A 20,337-nucleotide genomic window follows, 5' to 3' on the forward strand; every position below is an offset into this window, starting at 1 on the left:
CTTTAAAAAAAATACAATAGTAATCTTTCTCTTAAGTTATACTAAAGTTCATCAGTTGTAATTTTGTGCATGAATGCAGCATACATGTCAATACAGTTTTTTTACACGTAAGAGGTATGCCTGTACAAGAATAAAAAAATACTGACAAAACTTATTTAAAAAAGAGAATATTGGGTCTAATCCCATTGGTGATTGAGAGTTGTTCATAGGAATAGCAAGTTTTAGTTGGGTAAGGCTAAAAAAAATTGTTTGATTGGCGTAACATGAAAAAAAATTAGGGTAGGTCAGTCGGCAATTTTTTTTTTTTAATTTTTTTACACGCATTTTAAGCTGAAAATCACGATTTTTTAAAAATTTTTAATTTTAATCTTTTTTAAATTTTTTTATTCATTTTTAAAAAAAAATAAGAAAAAAAGTCAGGGTCGGGCCTATTTTTAGGGTCAGTCGGGTTACGCCAATCAAACAATTTTTTTTAGGCCTAAGTTGTATTTAAAGTCTTACTACTACTAGTGTCGGGACAAGTGTTATTTGCCCTTGTAAATTTGAACCTTATAGACCCCCCTCCTGAAACTACTCGATCAGTTTTGAGCTATTCATGTATCAAAAATATTCTAACCCTATGGGCACTACTGCCTCTCTTTTTTTTTATAGAACCTCTCATTGGTTAATTACATGATACGATCATTTGAGTGACCAATCAAAATAGAGCTTTCTCTTGGCAATTTTTCAAACCTACTGAATATTCTTTCCATATCTCTGATTGGCTCAATACATGATATACCCCTCCTGGTAACCAATCAAAATTGTTCTTAGGGACTGATTATGTGGCGGGTTGTTGGGTCGGTAGTGCCCATGTGGGTTAACATGTCTGGGCAAGTTAAAATACTGGTGGGACAATTAATCAAGACAGATGAAGAAAAACACTACAACAACATTTTTAAAATGTCAAAATGTTATTGTAAAATGCACTCCAAAATAATGTTATGTTAGTAGAATGTTTTGCATCAAGTTTTCAAAACTGTTTAGTTTGGAACATTATTGAAATGTTTTAAATACCTTTATGTAACCTGGCAAAACAACATTTTCTTTTAAAACGTTTTATATATCAAAAGGCTCAAAGGCAGTGCGGGCTTGTGTATTTTTTAAATATTGCTAATAAAAGTAAGGAATCCAGCAAACACAAAAATGTTTTTAAAACGCTATAAATGTGTTATAAACATGTTTTGGTTTTAGTCAAAACATTTTAATCATGTTAATGATATTTAAATGTCACTAGGTCAGGTCATATATTTCTATATATATAATGAAAAAACACTATAACAATTGTCAAACATTTTTGCAAGATATCTAGTTATTACGTTACAATGTTTTGCAGCAGAAATGTTTTTGGCTGATATTAGAACATTTTATACCCATTACATCAACCTTGTAATCCCCTATTTTAGGGAAGGATACTATATTAGGATGCATGAATATGGTAATAAAATGTCATCTCCATTATACAAAGAAATATGTACACTAAAATATAAAATACCATTAACAATAAAATAATACTAGTAACATAAGGCCCATAACCAGGGGATGCAACAAGCAGGGGCGTAGACAGGATTGTAGTGTGAGCTGAGGGGGCAAAGCCAAATTTTCGTCCTCATTAGCACTCATTTGTCCCATTTTGAGTAATTATTTTGACACTTTACTCTTTGTTGTCCCCATTTTATCCCTGAAAATTTTCTGGGGCTCCCCCTGGCTATGCCCCTGACACAGGTGCCAAAAACGTTTTTTGGGGTTTGTTCTTCAACTTTTGGGGGTTGTTCATCACCACACATTTTATGTGGGGTCAACCTTTTTGACAAAAATTGTGAGTCAAATCTTTGGGGACACCATTTTGCACTTTCCCTGAAAAAAGGAATACTTTTTAAGTTCCACACCCCACAACCGAATAAAATCCTGGTTACGAGCCTGGGCAGCACATTGCATAACATTTTTGGCCAGAATTCTTCAAATGAAGGTTGAAGACAATGTCCTCCGTATAATACATATTTGGTGTCAAAGTGTCATTTTAACTTGTGCACAGACAATAGTCCTATCAAACTGATCTATCAGCTGAGATTCAACATAGTAATCACCCTGAAACAAAAAAGACAATGACAATTATTATATGTAGTTGTTATCTGGGGTCTCAACTTTGGTTTGGGTGGGGATGTGCTGGGACTCCGAAAAAGTTCCCGACGTTAAACCAAATTTGTTGAAAAACTGACCCAAAATTATACAAATTTTTGGAAAATTTTCATAAATTTTGCTAAAAAATGAACAATTGGAAATACATACATACATGAGAGCAGCTTTTGTTACACGCCATTTCAAAAGATCACAGCGTGAAAAACCAAAACATATGCAAAATATATACAAGTAACAATTGAAAAACAAAAGAAAAATGAAGCAAGCAAAATTAAGTTTGCGGAAACAGGTGGGTTTTAAGGCCTTTTTTAAAGGCAGAGACTGTTTCAGCACTTCGCACAGATGAACGGTAAAACTCATGGGGACCACACTGGTCCACATCCCTTTACTTCCATGCATTGTTAGATATTACCAACAGTGCATTTAATTGAAAATCTACCAATGAACAAAATTATTTTAATCTTTTTAAATCCTGATCAAGTTGGCTGATTACAGCAAAATTCAAACATTGTGCTGATTTCTTTATCAATTGCAAACATGATACATGTCATGGCCATGTCAGGCAACTTATATGTGTGCTTCAGTGAAATATCTTGAAAACTTCATTCACATTCAGTACTACATTTACGAAAATATATAAGACCCCACCACAAACCGCTCATAAAGTCAGCAAATTGTATTCTGAGCTACAGCGCAAAATGTGCATAACAGTTGTATTCATATGTATCTCAAGTTGGTGCGACATGTTTCTTATTTTGTTAGTACCAGTCAAACATCTATAAACCAATCATTAATCCTGTTGTTGAAGAGAATAATGAGCTTATTCCTATGTCTAGAATTCTTTAATACCTCTCAGTAGTCTTTGTTTGCTTTGGCTAGAACTTTTTCAAGTGGTGGGATTTAACAATTAACAATGAGAGGACATTCCTGAGCCTTGTTGATTTGAAATGACTGCCAATTATGACTGTTTGATATTTATTACCAGCCATGTGGACAAATAGACATATGTAGTACTGAATTAATGTACTTTTTGCTGAAGAAGACAAGTTTAACAAAACCATAACACTGCTTCTGGATATCTTTTGGAAGAAATTAATTTCATACTTACTGTTGGTAAAAAGATGGGAACATGCTGTTCTATGTGAAAATACTTGTCTCCTGTGAATGAAACAAAACAACCGAGTGAATGAAACAAAACCATGTACATTGATAAATGTGAAACTATCAAGAAAAATGACCCTACATGTAATGTCAACAATTTTCAATTTGATTTCGTTCAACATTCATTCATGTATTTAAAGCATTATTAAAATAAAGCTACATTGGTCCAAACCCCTTTAACACTGGACTTCTTGTTATAAATTTATGAGTGGTTTTGAAACCTTAAACATGTTATGCAAACCTTCAGAGATACTTGACAACCCTAAATATGTTAATTCTTATTTCTTACCAGCCAAGCAGTAGCAATGGGGAGTGATGTACCCCCCCCCCCCTTTTTTTAAGGGAAAAAATCACAAAAAGTCCACTTTTTAGCTCTCAGACCTCACCCCTTAAAAAGTTGCCTAAAATTTGTTTAAATTCAGAAAAAGGTATGCTTTTTTGTGTAAAAATATTGAAATCTGCCCTTTTAAAAGAAAAAAATCACAAAAAGTCCACTTTTTAGCCCTCAGACCTCACCCCTAAGTCGCCTAAAAATGGTTTGAATTCAGAAAACATTGACAAGATATGAAGAAAACTTAAAAGGTTTATTATGTTTTTCTTTGAGATTGTATCTCTTCTGGATTCACATGGAACCAGCAAGAGGGGGTTCTCAACTTTGAGACTCGAAAAATCTCCCGGGAAAAATCTACCCAAGTTTAGACCAAATTTGACAAAAAACATAACAAAATTATACCATTATTAATGAGATTCATCAGGATCGTGAAATTATACCATTTTTTTTTAATATCTGCAAATTTTGCTAAAAACAATGGAAAATTGACACTTTTTTGAGAAAATTTTGAAAGCACCCTTTCATAAACCACACATCCCTGTGACCCTCATTTCCACTAATGACCCCCTCCCAGGGCATGGAATTCCTTTTGCCAGGGCATAAGAATTACCAAGTTCTAAGATTTGCTTCTCTTGACATGAAAATACAGCTTATTCAATGAAGGGTCCCTGGGTCAGTTAGTACTAAAAAGGTTTTCAGTCAAAATAGGTCCAAATTTGCCCATTTGCGAGTGAAAAAATTATGTTCTTTTGCTTTCATGGCCAAAAAAGTCCAAAATTTTGAGAAAGTTCCAAAAAAGGTCCACTTTTTCCACTACACCCCTGTCTCCACCCCTTGAATGCAACCCCTTCCCCTCCCCAACTGTCTCAAACACTCTTTTCAATATTTTTTATTTCCACAAATGGAGTATTTTAAATGGAAGAAACCCAATTGTGTATTCTATTCAAAACTTTGTCTCTTACCAGCTAGCATAGGACACCTGAAGAATTCTGACTGCGTCACCATGGCACAGGCATCGTATTTCTTGCTGAAAAAATGCATTCCATTTACATCAACACTTAAAGCTATCTTACCAAACTCTATGTTTTCCTCTGTAAAAAAGATCAAAAGAATAAGGTGCTTATCAATGATACGCTAAAACGGCAGAAAATGGAAACAATAATCAAAAATCAGACTTTTGCATTTGTGATCCACTCGGGCCAAGTCGGAAATGTTGAAAATTGAGTTCCTACCATTATTATCTTGCTCAGTGCCTACACCCAAATGATATCGAATTCCATGAGTACTTGGTTGCAAATAGATATGAACCTTTTATGTATCCATTTCCTTATGATTTTTTCTCCTCACTTTTTGCCTATATTTTGGTTTCATTATTGCTGACTTTATCCTGATTGGCTCAGATCTGGTCATATAGGTGTGCTAGTAAACAGTGGCGGTACCAGGAATTGGGGGAGGGGGGGGGGTCATGGGGACAAAGTGAATTTGGGCTACAGAGAGGCAAATTGGGCTATTTCCCAAAAACTTGAGAAAAAATTGTGAAAAAATGACCCATTCATGTACTAAAATTGGGCTAGAATTAAAAAAGGGTAATTGATACACCAGAAAGCCGACAACGAGCCATATTTGTGGCACATCTATTTTGAATATGGTCTTTTGCATGAAGTAACCCCCACCCCCATCTGAATCTGGTGTACATGCGCTAGCTGTATATCGTAAGTCGACATACATATTTGTACAGTTTACTGGTAAGGTGCCATGCTATAATTAGATTGATTTATTTTGACTTATCACATGATCATTCAAATGACAATATATTCTGTTATAAATAATTCCATACATGTACAGTGTACACGTATGCAAGTCAGGCTACCGCTATACACAGTCCCAAGTCGAAATTCCACCCAAAGTTCGAAACCAGTTGAAACTGTCAACTGTGCTGAACTGGAGTGAACTATCCGAAGGCATTCAAAGCATTCATGTATGATTTAACTTGATTGAACTAAGTGGCCAACTAGATTATAATTGGTTCATGCAGTAGTAATCCCATCCCGGTTAAATCCAGTTGAAATTTCAAAATCGGTTTTTAGGTTAATATCAGCCGAGTGGTTGATCACTCGCTAGCATGATGGTAGGCGAGTGGTCGAATCACTAACTAGCATAATGCTAGGTGAGCTATTAACAGTATAGCCTGGGAGTGATTTAGCTATTTCATCATGACATGGTCATGTGCATGAAACATGGTTCAAGTCTGACAATTTGCCAAAAGCGGTCAATTAAACACTGCAGACCACATCCACTTGTTTACTTCATATTCCAACAAAATAGTCCTTTCTCAGAAGAAAAATGTCACAAGTTGGTATTTGTCCAACACTTCCCATCCATTTAATCATGACTCTCTCTTTTTAGGGAAAAAGTAAGGGACTGAGCATTTATGAGCTGGGGAAATTAAAAAAATGCTTTCCCCTCTCAGCCTGACAAAAATCACTTTTGCTGGAATGCTCCCCCCCCTCAGCCTGCCAAAAACCTTTGCCCCCCCATTGCATATACCAAATTTTTTGGATCCCATTTTGCAAACCTTATGGTAAGTGCAGCAAGCAGAAAATTGTGCATATATTTAAGTGTTTTCCCGGGGGTCACTCCCATTGTGGCCTGTACACCATCCGCGATAATGAAAACGCGTAAAAGGGTCGTTTTTAGGTGGGTAGGCACGATACTGTGGCGTATCGCGTTTAGGGTGTCAAAAACATGAAAAATTGGAAAAAGGGTAGCAAAATTGCAATTTAAATACGCGGAAATGAAATTTAGGGTATGAAATTTGATACTATGAATGAAATCCCTGTTTAGGGTGTCGTTTTAGCCAAGGGTTAAATCCTTGTTTAGGGTGCTTTTCAAAAGTTGATTATCGCGGATGGTGTACAGCCCACAATGGGAGTGACCCCGGGTGTTTTCATAATGTTTTGTTAAGCATTTTATTATAAAAGGTGCCCAGTGCCAAAAAAAAGTACACATGCTTCTAACGAAACTGAAAGCAGGTAATACATTGTAAAAGATTGTACAATAAAATTATAACATTAACAAGCATGTATATGCTTGTGCTTTTGTTAGTATGAGCTTGGAACGATCCATGGATTTCCCATGGATTAGCATGTGTCCCTCACGGACCAACCTGGGTAAAGAAACGAACAAACATATATTTCGTGCAGTGTTTAGCTATCATCTGCTATGCTAGAGATAAATACGTGTTTGACTAATTTCAAAATAATGATGACAACCTGATGTCATTATGGATTCATCTGTGTGACACTTACTGTCATTTTATTTACAAAGTCAAAATGTCATTGCTGATAGCATTGTCTAATTCAATGTTATCTGATTTTTTCGACCCTCTTTTATTTAAATTGTGATAGAACTGCCTTGACATAAGGTTCTAACTGACTTTGAGAAAAGATCATATTTAATATAATTTCATCACAATAGGTGATTTAAGGTTTATGACCTTCTATCATCTCAAATCAGTTGAAGCATGTCAATATTTGGGATCATATTCAAATCATAAAAATATTGTAGGTACATGTATATACAGTGAGCCAAATACCAGTTATGTTCACCCCTGTATAAAGACAAATATGTCAAAATTAACACAAGCAGTCAATACCTGTACTCTTTAACTCTGATTTAAGACCTTATTTGTTGAAATTGGTTGAGAATTAAAGAAACCGTGATCTAAAACCTAATGAAGAAACAAAATCAAAAGTTGCACTTTTATGTTCTAATCAATGAAAGCACAACGCTAGTTTTAGGTTTTTGCATGTTAATCAATTGAAGCGCAGCGCTAGTTCTCTTGTTCACGAACACTTTGTGTACAAATCAATAGGGCATTTAATGCAGCAAACTGCAACTTTTAAATCGGTATCTTCCTTGGGTTTTGGGATCGCCGTGACTTATTTCTTGAACAATTTCAACGAAGGAGGTCTTAAATTCGAGCTAAATAATGCGGCTATTGGCTGCTGGTTCCAATTATGACATATCTGTCTTCGTTCAGGATATACAGGAGGTGAACATAACTGGTACCTTAATTTTTTGGCTTAATGTATTTTTATGTTGGTAAGAGCTGTGCCATAAATAATTATGCGTATGACTGGGGTGAACTATCAAACATTTCTGCCAAAAATTTCTTGGCCCTCCCTTCTATGCCAAAAATTCTTTGCCCACAAATAGACCCCGACATTGTATGTTGAAAGATGCAGCTGTACATACCAAATGTAGAGTTCATGTGGATAACAATTTTTAACCCACTCCCGTATTCTTCATCTTTCTTCATCATTACTTTACCCACAGGAGGTGGTGGGTCCGGATCATCTGAAAAGAAAAGACATCACAGTTATTAAATAAATAAAGTCAGTTTTATTGATTATAGACAAACAAAAAGTTCTTTGGTTGTCCATCACGACCCACATAAATTTTTTGCAAACTAGAAAATGAATTTATCTTTACTGCACAGTGCACACACAAAAAAATCAAATATATATCTACCCTAATTTTGAAGTTCCCTAAAAAGGATTTTATTTTCAGAATTGTTGAATTGGTTTAAAAAGATTTTCAAAATAGTTACTTCACAAGAATCCAAATCTAATATCAATGTAAAAGTAAAATACCATTCACATCTTGATGCTCCAATACATGTATGTAAGTAAGTTCAATATGCAGTTTTGAATTGTTCAAAAAGTTTTTTCTACATGCCAACCAAATATTCCTTGCCTTAGTGCAGTAATCATGAATTATCACATTTCTCACAAATACATGTAAAAGAATGGAATGCATTTTACCAGAGATTACTTTTTATCACAACCTTTGTTAAACAAAATCACATTTCACATGTGAATTATTTAATATGTAACTCATTCTTTAGAAAAATCTATGTATAGATTCAGACCTCTAAATTCATTTTTCAAGGGCACTCATTTTGAAGTCAGTCCAGTGAGGAAAGGTCATAAATGCCACTATATACTGAAGAATGCTTTGAAATTGATGGGCACCAAGGCCAAGTCTTAGGGCAACAGAGCATGCCATGGCCTTGATGGCCTCCCTGTATTTTGAGACCTGTATAATACTCTTTTAATGTAAAAGAGTGAAGCACTCGCTCACCAAAAGAGTGAAAAAAGTGAAAAGCATTCCAAAGGAATGAAAATCACTCCTGAAAGAGTGAAAACCACTCCTAAAAGAGTGGAAATCACCCTTTTAAGTTATGATATCAGGGACATTACTCTGTTTCGAGTAATGATCCTATCATACCCTGAAAGAGTGGTTTCCACTCTTTTAGGAGTGGGTTTCACTCTTTTAGGCGTAATTTTCACTTTTTTCACTCTTTTGGAGAGTTGAGTTTTTCACTCTGTTACATTATGAGACTGAGAGTAACTTCCATGTACTAAACAAGGGTACAAAATATTTCATGTCAATTTTTAAGCAATAAACTTACCACAATAAGCCCAAATAGTTCCTATATCAATAAAATTGTTTTGCTGCACCCATTTATCCCAATCAAATATGCGTATATGATGAGGACCATATTCTTTACTCCTTCCAATATTCCTATCCATATCAATACTGTTAGCTTTTTCCACCTCAACTTCTTTATCTTCAGTTAGTTTATCCTCCCTGGCATTCTGACCACTTTCCATCTCATTTTGTTCCACCTGCACTTTCTCCTGCATCTCCACAACTCCTCTCTCATCAGATGGATGCTGCACCTTCACTTCTCCTCCTCTGTCATCCGCTTGATGGGCATTTATAATACTACTCTCACCAAAAGGATCTTGAGTTGTACTATTTGTCACTTTAAAAATCCTGACAAGTTGTTGTGAAACTGAATTGTCTGATACATTCAATGCTCTTATAGCTGATGATTTGGCGGAATCTTCTCTAAACCGAAGATGTCGAAAATGAGGTTCTATTCTCTTTGATTCTTCGTGCGCACCTTTATGAAGGTTGATTTCTAAAGTTTCTGTCGCTGGTGGATGATTGAAGAAAGCTAGATATATCCCAAGCATAAAACCTACAGTGGCAAGAATGGATGCCACTGCTCGTTTAGATGCCATGATTCTAAACCCTCTCCAACTGGTAGTTCCAAAGCGACAAAGAGGCATCGGAAGGTGAGAAAAGACAAAACGATGATGCAAATTTGAATCAAGAATATGCAGTAGGATCAAGATCCAGTGCTGTGAATAAGATCAATTGATCATATGAATGGCATAATCATCATGGTACATTTTATAAATCCGTAATGGTAATATCCAGTTTGAAATCTTGACACACAATCGTGTAGCCCAGCCACCATCATGCACCATCAACAATCGCGTGTTGTACTGCATGCAAGTTACATCGCGATTTCACTGTCAAGCTCGGCATAAAAGCCGGCAAAATGACAGCTAAAGATGATAAGATGAGTATACAACTATTATATAAGTTTCGGTTATATTTCGCAATATTTGTGACTCCTTGGACTGTCCAAAAGTCGAATGTCTCGTGCGATTCACTGCAGTGTCGCTCTTTGTTTACATGAAACAGCTGTTCATCAGCTGATCGGTGTTTTTCCAGCCATGGCTTAATTCTGAATTGTCACCTAATTTGGGTGTACTTTGTCTTCGGTCCAATCTCTATCATGGAAAGTTTGCTATATCTTTCTAAATATAATGATTGTTTGTTCTAGATTTGTGTTATAGCGTTTCATATTTGAAAGAACTAATGTTTAATTGCAACATTTCGAAACTACAAACCCAAACTGGGTGCTATGATGTACAAGATTGGGCTACGAGTATGCATTTTACCAAGTTAGCAATAGGTATTTCCTTCATGTTGCCAATGCATGACTTTCTTTATTATACTCAAAAACGGATTTTATTATACATGTACTAGAAAGTTGTTTACGTGCATATAGGCTCCTTCACAGCCGGTTTCTGTTGTGTATGTTTACAACTGAGCCACATACAGACTGGGTTGCCGGGACTACCAGACAAAGATTCTGTTTTTTGACTATAATTTGGCCTCCTATCAGTTTTACTGATAAGATGGCTAATTGAAAATAAACACTTATTTTGTAAACAGATAATGCTCTGTGGTTATTTATGGATGGAAACTTAGGAAATTGCTATTAATGAAATAATTAATATATTAAACGTACATTTTGCTTTCTTAACGATCAAAATCCGTTCACAAATAAGGTTTTTAGGAACCATTCGACAATAAACATTTTGAACAATTTTGCTCTATGAAAAAGGATACAATTGCACCCCTGCTGATCCGACTACTGATAAGCTGTCAACAAGCATTGACAAGTAAAGTGTGACCACTAATTAAACAATAATAATGAGCATTATCTGACCATTCCCTGATCTGACCAGAGCTGGGTTAAATAGTTCAGGTGTCTATACTACCAACACTAATTGATGTTGGGAGTAAGACTAGTCGGCGAGGGGGGGTGGGAATACCAGTAATTGGGGTAGATAGTGGCTTTGGTTTTATACATTTTTGGTACATGTAGAGCAACCGGGAATCTGGGATTGAGTAATCAGTCTTTTTGATTAGGCCAATGAAAATCGATTTTGAGTTTCCCGTCACCGCCCTCACTTCATTTTCTGACCCTCACTTGAATTCATTATTGTGACTATTTTTAATATACTTTTGAATCTCATTAGGGCTAAACATCCATCTTCAAGTGAGTGAGTGGCAAATAACAACACATTTTACATACGTGTTGGTCATATAATGAAAGGCAGAAAAATAATGAATAATGAAAAAGTTACCTCACTTGTTTTCAGAAATTATGTGACGGAAAACTCAAAATTGACTGTTAGTGGCCTTATAATGTGATTGTAACTACCAGTAAACTATACATTGCGAATAAATATATCTAAAATTAATTACCATGCTTTTAATGGATTTTATACTAAATATTGGTAAATAGTAAAACACAGAAAAGGTAAAAGGACAGAAATTTGGAGTTTATATGAATAAAAGATTTGAGAGGAATTCGAAGGAGTTAGATTGTTATGGACATGGTGGGTTAGTAAGCGGAAATGTTGAAGGTCAGGTCAAGGTCATCCGAGGTGAATTGAGTATAGATTGTCAGATTGTGGATAACAATTCTGCCCAAAATTGTTAAAGGTCATTTGAGGTCGACTAAGTATATATTGTGTTGGATTGTCAGAATGTTCAAAGTGGTGTCAAGCGCATTTGATGTCAATAGAGCATCGATAGTCTGATTTTCATAAAACGTGGTGCATGTAATCACAATTAGGCCCTAAGGGTCAAAACCATCAAGGTCATATCAAGGTTAACAGTTACTGATAATAGATAGTTGGATTGTCATGAAATTTGGTTGATATGAAATCCCTTAATTAAGCAGCAAACATTCTTAAGGTTATCTGAATATAGATTGTTGGATTGTTGTAAAACTCAGAGGATGTGATTTCAATTGAGCCGTTTGTTACAAGTATGAACTAAATGTAGACCAATTTAGCACACATTTTCCAATTCAGCTTTCGACGTGAAAATTTTGAGTATTTCCTAGTATGTCATTGGTGGTATTTACCAATAAATGCCAATATTTCGCACCCGGTTAGTTGTGCCAAACATTCAAATTTACTAGCTTTCCAATTCAGTACTTGCAATGCAAAATTATGAAACATGATCTTCATCCATGGCGTTGTCTTTTTAAAGACATTTCTTGTTAATTTTTACCTACAATTTCCCTAAATGTAGACAATATCTTTTGCAAATAACAAGAATTTTTTTCTTGATGTGTTGCTAATATAGTGGTTACATGTATACAACTACTGTACTTCACGTGTTAATGATTAATTATCTTTAAACCTCAAAAGCAGGGAAGATTTAGAGCAGGTTTGGTTTCTAGAAACACGAGTCAAGAACGCAGATTTGTTGTTTACTTTACTTTCTAAAAGTTCGTTGCCTTAAAAATAATTGTATCCAACCACAGTTTATGTGGTCCAGGAACCCTGCGGTAGCGTTCCAAGTTGTTTGCGTGTGAGTTGTTTAGTTCATTGTATGCTAATTACGTTTGCGAAATAGCCCTATTTGTTGCCTTTTGTTACTGGTATTGCTTCCTGAAATGGTTGTGTTTATGAAGATTCGAGGCTTCTGAAAAAAATGTTCGTCTCAAATTCCTTTGGCCAAAAACTCTTTTTAGCGGATGGGGGGTTTCTTTTTTTGTTGCAAGATTTTGGCTAAAAACTCATTATGCATTAATGTAAACAATTTTCTGGGATTTGATTTGTCAATTTTAAATTTAAAGATTTTTCAATTTTTTTAGACTTTGGAATGACTTATGAAAACTTCATACATATAAGTAAGTTTGTTCATTCCCTGGGGTTCATTCATACATAGGCCTACAGCCCAATTTAAATAAATAGAGAAACATTTATGTTTCAGAGTGCATATGACTTTAGTTTGAGATAAATATAAATTAACTCTGAAAGTGTATCATGAATAACATTAATATTTTTGTTTTTCATCAAAGAGATAACTTATTAAATGATGGATTGACTCTATAAAAACATTTTAAAAAAACAGGAATGTACTTATCTCTTAAAATCTGAAAAAAGGGACATATACCAAAACAAAGTGATATTCATCTTCAACATTACCATCATTGCACAATTCGCAAAACATCTCCTCGGCATTTACTTTATTCCAGTGCCAATTTCAATTCTGAGAATCGGAACATCTAAATTTTGTCACGGCCGGCCAAAATTTGTAATCAATTATTAGAGGATCACTCACTTCCAAGTTTTTTTTTGTGCATACGGGTTTATCCCTCAGAATTTCACATTTGGAAAAAGAGGGGGCCTCATACTTTCTTTGAGCACTGTTAGAAAAACCCGAAAACTATAGGGGAGAGCGGGGAGTGTTCGCCCTAGGGGCAGGTTCGCCCACCCCTTGTTTCTCAGCAATGTGGCTATCTGGGAATTTGGTGATGGCAAAATTAGGTGACATAGGTCATTATAAACTTCTCATATTAGCTACGCGACATATAGGGACGTGTCCATCGAACTGCAGCCAAAACAAATAAATTACACCAAAACGTAATTTTTTCTTGTATTCTTAATGTTGTATTATCATTGATACATAAATACAGATGGTTTAATGGAAATCTGTATTGGGAACATATGGGATTTGTCAAAGATTTAATGCAGTTATAAACTCCTTATTCGATTTGTATTTTGCATACCCTGAAGAAAACACAAAAATGTGCACAAGGCACGTTAAGCCCTTTGAGGATGGGGCATGTTAGCCCTATATCTTCCCAGGCGGACTTACCCCAATCTGGAGGGCGGACCTGCCCCATCAGCGTATTATGCAAAATATTGATAATTATAACATTACACAAGGTAAAACTACTGAAAAGCATGTTTTTAAAGTTATGTGGTATCAGTATTACTCATACCACCGTTTATGTCCTAATCCATAATCTCCCGAAGTTGTAAACATGATACGTTTAAGCTCACTTTGGACCCCTACATTTTACCCTGACCCGACCCTGCAACAAATTTAGTGACTCCACAGAAGAGAATGAATGCCCTGTATACTCTTGCTAAATGTTTGCATTGAATATGTTATTGTTATGCAATGTTTAAACCTTTTTTTTGTGATTAGGGTGAACTTACCCCACCATATGGGCGAACCTGCCCCAATATGGGGCAAGTTAAGCCACTTTGCCAACTTTTTGTTTGCTCTATCCTGTTGCTATTGTAAGGCATATAGTTCTGGGATTGTGGCTGTATATAGCTAAGACATAGGGCTTTCACATGGGCTAATCAGGCCATCCCTAACCTTAAAATTGACATCGCCAGACTGGTCAGAAAAAAATAGGGCGAACACTCTCCGCTCTCCCCTACTGACAATGCTCATTTTACATTTTAAAAAACCCTCCTCCCTCATTAATTCACGAAAATCCTCTCAGGAGAACCAAAACATTAATTTTATACGGCCTAAACCACAAAATGTTTTGCTTAAAAACAATGCATGAAATAAATGTTCATAACATTTTTATTTAACAGAATATTGGCTTCAAACTTGGTCAGTGTTCCTGATGACTTCCAGATAATTTATGCGTAATTAATTAGCTAGCCGCCCTAATTTGCATAATTAATTAGCATTTATGCAAATTAGCTCATTAATTATCATGATTATACAAATATGCAAATTAGAGGGCGACCTCACTATATATGACATTAGAACATAATTTTTTATTAGAAACACTGACCACGTTCCAAGGCAAAAGTATGCAAAATAAAAGTTCCCCTGAACATTTTGTGCATTGATTTTTAGCAAAATATTGGCAAAAATTACTAACGAGCCTTTTCAGTCATATTAACTCATTAATAAGATAGGCCTACAAAGAAAATATAAATTGAAATATTATGAAAACCGTATGTCCGATTTGCTTCAAACAAAAGGCATATTGGTCAGTGATGCTCCGGCCATTTTCTAGCTCCCAGAAAATGCCTCATATATACCACCTTAAGGGCTGGGGTATGAACGTTTGGACAGTATTTATTGTGGGACATTAGAGCACATCGGACATATCGAATTGCATTCTGAATACGAAGAATGTCCTGATGATATCAAATAATTTTGATTTTTTGAAATTGCAATGTAATACACATTTTATGGCAAATCATTAAAATTGATATTTTGATATTTAACAGTACTCGAAGTAAACTTTATAAATCTGATGATTTATACTTAAAGTGTATGTAGGTGGGATGAAAAGCCGACGATCAATTGAAAATTTTGATATTTCGTATTGAAGATATGGATTTTTTCCCAAAACACCAAAAAGAATTAGGTCTTTTGGGAAAAAAAACATATCTTCAATATGAAAGGTCAAAATTTTCAATTGATCGTCGGCTTTTCCTCCCAGATACATACACTTTAAGAATATAACATTAGATTTATAAAATTTACTTCGAGGAATGTTATATATAATAAATATCAAATTTTAATAATTTGTCATAAAATTTGTATTATACCGTGAATTTCAAAAAATGAAAATTATTTGATATCAGAAAGACATTCTTCGTATTCAGAATGTAATTCGATATGTCTGATGTGCTCTTATGTCCCACAAAAATACTGTCAAAACGCTCATTCCAGATCCCTGAACACAGACAATAATAGGCCTACACCGAGTACGCGCTATTATAGAAGCTTATAGATCACCATGATCAGAGCCTTTCAATACAGAACACACATCAATAGGCCTACCTTCCCATGTTACATTTCGGAAACACTAATAAGTAGACCGTAGAATAAATAGACTGTGATAAAGCCGAACATATGTGCACTTATGCCCACGGCAAATTCACCGTGACCTTTCCAGCCATAAACCCGCTTATTGAAGATTAAACCGATATATGCAGTACTATTACCATTATATAGTAATCTATTGTCCAATGCAAATTTATTACCACCTGGTAATATTAATCCAATGAGCGACCGAATTGTCCGCTACGGACGACTAATCCAATCGATAATTACGCTATTGACATGTACGAGCGGAGCTCCACTGACCGAGTTCTGGGGTATTTTTCACTGGTTTGCAGCTGTTTGCTGTCATTTACTCATCAAGGCGGACCACCGTTATTATAAGGACTATGCCAATTATTTAAAGATTGACATGTAGAGAATAAGCTATACTTGATTGACAGAAAGTACTAAATTTGTACCTATGACGGTTTTATGACACTAATCTTCCAAATACGACAAAGCCATGGCTGCCCGGTGAAGCGAAATGTGCATTGGAATAACACGGCGAGTTTGGATAGATGGTAGGATTTCTTTTTAATAAAAAATGTATGTTCCCCCGTTATTCAAGCTTGTACCGGGTTGAAGATTCAGATATTTGGAGAAGAATAAGTAATTGAAACATAGAGCAAGTACTAAAATCATAGCTTTTATACTTTTGATATATGATGTTAACTAGTTCATCCCCCATAGCTACAACACAGCGCTACCAATAGGGTTTAATTGCCTATTGTGAGTGCCCCTGTGTTGTGTGCATACATGTAGTTAACAATAACTGCATGATGAGCCCATGGTCCCACACACAAACACCCACATTATATGCACCCACCCCGAAATCCAATAATAACTTAAATCAATGTTTAACCGGGAAATGGAAAGCTAACGTTGATTTTGAAATTTCACTTACTCACTCGGTCGAGAACTATCAGACTCCTACGATGGCTCTCCAGATATTTCTGTCCTGCATGCAGCTCCGTATTTCGTTTGGTTCCTGTCCAGTATCCTCACACAGAAGATCTACTTGCTTAATTGGCCGCCCACATTTATTTTGCCGTGACTGGGTTTCCACAACGCTAGATCTGACACAACCTGCCCTGAACTTAACAGTGACCAGCAAATTGATTTTATCAGTTACCTTTGAGAGTTCCCCATACAGTTCTTTGTTTTCTTGTGTCATTTTATAATAAAGCCTGAAGAAGGTACACTTGTTACCGAAAATTTGCTGCTAATGTACAACTGTTTCCCGTCTTTGTTCATTTTATTTTATGTTATATATTTCACGGGAGTGCATCTTTAGAGATCCAGTTTAAGTATGTGTGTTTCGTCAACTTTCTGTCTACAAACTGTTCTTTATTTGTGGTATGTGTCATTTCCAAGTAGCCTGGTGTAACGTAACAGTCAGTCGTCCAACAATTTGCGGATCTTGGTTGTCACTGTCCATGTTTCTGAACCATAGAGCAGGATGCTTTCTACCGTTACAAACGCAATCTAAGTTTCAATGTACGTGAAGGGTGATGGTCGGATTATCGGGGTGGGTGGGGAGGCTGTCATTTCCCCTTTCTTTCTATCAGGTTAGATATTTTGATTGACAACTCCAAAAATTACTCACCGATTTTAGACTTTCGCCATCTTGGCTGATGGCTTCTTCAGAATGACTGGGGATCCACATTTCCCGCGGGATTGGGCTATTCCAGAAAATAAGTGCACACCCCCTATAGAGGAGTGAATTTGAAATGAGAGAAAAACTCGGATTTCCAAGCTTATCACTCTACAAAAGTCTGGATTTCCGGTCACAAATAATCAAAGAAAAAACCCGGATTTCCATATTCTTCATTAAAATGTGAAAATAACCCGGAAATTTTAACCACTTTCATGTTGAAGTTTCGGAATTCCAACTTCATATTGTACAGAAGGGTATAGAGGAGTGGCATAAAATACGTGGAAAAAATCTGGATTTTTTAGTAACAAGTGGGTAAAAGTCCGGATTTCCAAGGGGTATAGAGGAGTGACATCAAATATGTTGAAAAATCCGGATTTCAAGGGGTATAGAGGAGTGACATCAAATATGTTGAAAAATCCGGATTTTTAGTGCAAATGTAAAAAGTCCGGATTTCCAAGGGGTATAGAGGAGTGACATTAAATATGTTGATAAAGTCCGGATTTTTTAATGACAAATGTCAAAAAGTCCGGATTTCCAAGGAGTATAATGGGTGGCCTTAGATATGATGAAATGTCTTGATTTTTTAGCGACAATACGATGAAATGTCCTGATTTTTTAGCGACAAGTAGGAAATGTTCAGATTTCCAAGGGTTGTAGAGGAGTGGCATTCAATATGATCAATAGTCTATTAGAAAAAAAAAAATATTTTGAGGTGATAGACATTAATTATGATAAAAGCAACAAAAATTAAAAAAAAAATTGACTGTGAGTGTATGGGGGAACAATTTGAATACAGTATTTGTATTTTTTAGCCACAGCCTACATGGTTGATTTTTTACTGGTTTATAATTTCTCTTTTATATTTTTACATACATGTATTAAATAAATGTCATTTTTATTTTTAACATGATTGTGAATTTAATATAAGCTGTACAAATGTGTATGTTGTTTATTATTGAAGTTATTAATTGGGCTACTAAAGTACTATTGAAAACTTTTGAAATTCCTTTCTTTTCAAGACATATAAACCAACTGCATGATTTGTTGAATCACACTTCTGATAGTAATCTGATATGTGTGTATTAGACTATATTTTATATCAGGCAGAGCAGGGTTGTATATCTGATCTGGTAACCTTGAGCCAACCACTATTTAACCTCTTGCTCTTTGATACTGTAGCAGGGAAATTTGATTTTTTACTACTGGAGTATTTGCACTGACATACAAATTGCATGTACTAGTACATGTACTTTCTATGGCATCGGCATTTATATACTTTTGGCATTTTGCATATATTTGTTTTATTTACACCTATTGAATATGTCATATAATTAAATACATGAATTTGTTTGTAACAATTTCCATGAGGAGGTTTTTTTTTTGTAAAGTTTTTGGAAGTTCATTGCTTGAAGGATAGGACTACTTCCAATTCCAGAATTTGGGATCATATATTATCCTGTGCTGCCAACTTGCTAGTAACACAAACTATTATACTGAAAAGTCATATTTAATGTTTTATTGGTTATAGGTCTATATACCAAAAACATGTTTTTATAGGGTGTTTTTGTATGCTGTGACAATCAACCCTATAGTAAATTGTACATATTCAGTCAGTAAATACCAGTCTATGAATCATGATATCAATATGTGACCCGCACTGACAATTTATTTAAACCAGGAACAAGTCGCAGTTTTGACATTTCATGATTTGAATAAAAATGTAAACACAAGACAATAAGCATTAAAATGATACCAAATTTATATAAATAGCATCAATACTTTTCAAGATGAATAATTTTGTAAATGATACCTTGATATTTTTGTCAAATTGCTATTCTGAGTAATGGGCCAATTAGTTTCATAGCATCAATACTTTTCTAGATATGGATAACTTTGTAAATAATATACCTTGATATTTTTGCCAAATTGCAATTCTGAGTAATGGGCTAATTAGTTTCCTGCCTATTGAATAGGGATTATCATATTTCAACTGTTATTTATTGATTAAATAAACCTCTTTTTAATAAGTACTTTCAATGATTTGAAAGTCCACTTAGTCCCACAGGTTTATACCATGAAATTAAGAATTCCACAATTTAATTTCTTTATGGGAATATAATCTTTAAAGGCCTATAACTCAAAAAACATGTCTGGCGACTTGTTCCGGGTTTTGTTGGAGCTGGTCACATATATGCAAAGGAGTGTTCAGAAATGGGGGTTTGAAAATAATATTTTGTAATGAGTCGAAATGGAACTTAATGGAAATGGGTCCAACTATTTACCAATAATGGAAATAGGTCCAAAATGACCCAAAATAATAATATTAATAATAATAATAAGTTTTGCAATTTGAGGGAAAATTGGCTAAAAACATGCAATTTTGCATGATTTCTTACAATTGCAGTCTCAATATTCAAAGCTCAATTCTATGTATTCAAAATTTTGAGTATAGGCTATGAGTTTGTTCATAAATTTAATATTTTATGTTAATTTTGATAATTGAGAATAAAAGATATTTAGAAATTGTGTTTTCTGAAAATTAGAATCCATAACCTGAAATTGGTTTTAGTACAAGGCTGGTCTTGATTGTCACGGCCAGGATTGGTGTAGTGTGCGCATCGGTATTATTGGGATTTTAGATGCAAAAATTTAACATGGACTGCGAAAAAGGTCTAGTGTAGATTCA

The 20,337-nt window shown here is 35.0% G+C and overlaps 1 protein-coding gene across 1 annotated transcript; it reads right to left on the minus strand.

The window, feature by feature from the left end:
- Positions 1-1,437: 1,437 nt before the first annotated feature.
- Positions 1,438-10,229, minus strand: LOC140136317 (uncharacterized). Its single transcript, XM_072158045.1, has 5 exons — positions 9,147-10,229; positions 7,928-8,029; positions 4,633-4,761; positions 3,287-3,336; positions 1,438-2,127 (listed from the first exon to the last, which is right to left on the minus strand). The coding sequence occupies exons 1-5, from the start codon at positions 9,811-9,813 to the stop codon at positions 2,047-2,049; spliced, it is 1,029 nt and encodes a 342-aa protein (XP_072014146.1). The 5' UTR covers positions 9,814-10,229; the 3' UTR covers positions 1,438-2,046.
- Positions 10,230-20,337: the final 10,108 nt, after the last annotated feature.

Source organism: Amphiura filiformis, chromosome 16, assembly GCF_039555335.1.
Source record: "Amphiura filiformis chromosome 16, Afil_fr2py, whole genome shotgun sequence".
Classification (NCBI taxonomy): domain Eukaryota; kingdom Metazoa; phylum Echinodermata; class Ophiuroidea; order Amphilepidida; family Amphiuridae; genus Amphiura; species Amphiura filiformis.

Bases quoted from the DNA above. Each gene is read 5' to 3' on its own strand.
- LOC140136317 (XM_072158045.1), bottom strand. From the start codon at position 9,813: ATGCCTCTTTGTCGCTTTGGAACTACCAGTTGGAGAGGGTTTAGAATC. The intron at 3,337-4,632 runs GTAAGAGACAAA...TTTCATTCACAG, and splicing joins CAGGTGTCCTATGCTAGCTG to GAGACAAGTATTTTCACATA. The intron at 2,128-3,286 runs GTAAGTATGAAA...TTTTTGTTTCAG, and splicing joins TTCCCATCTTTTTACCAACA to GGTGATTACTATGTTGAATC.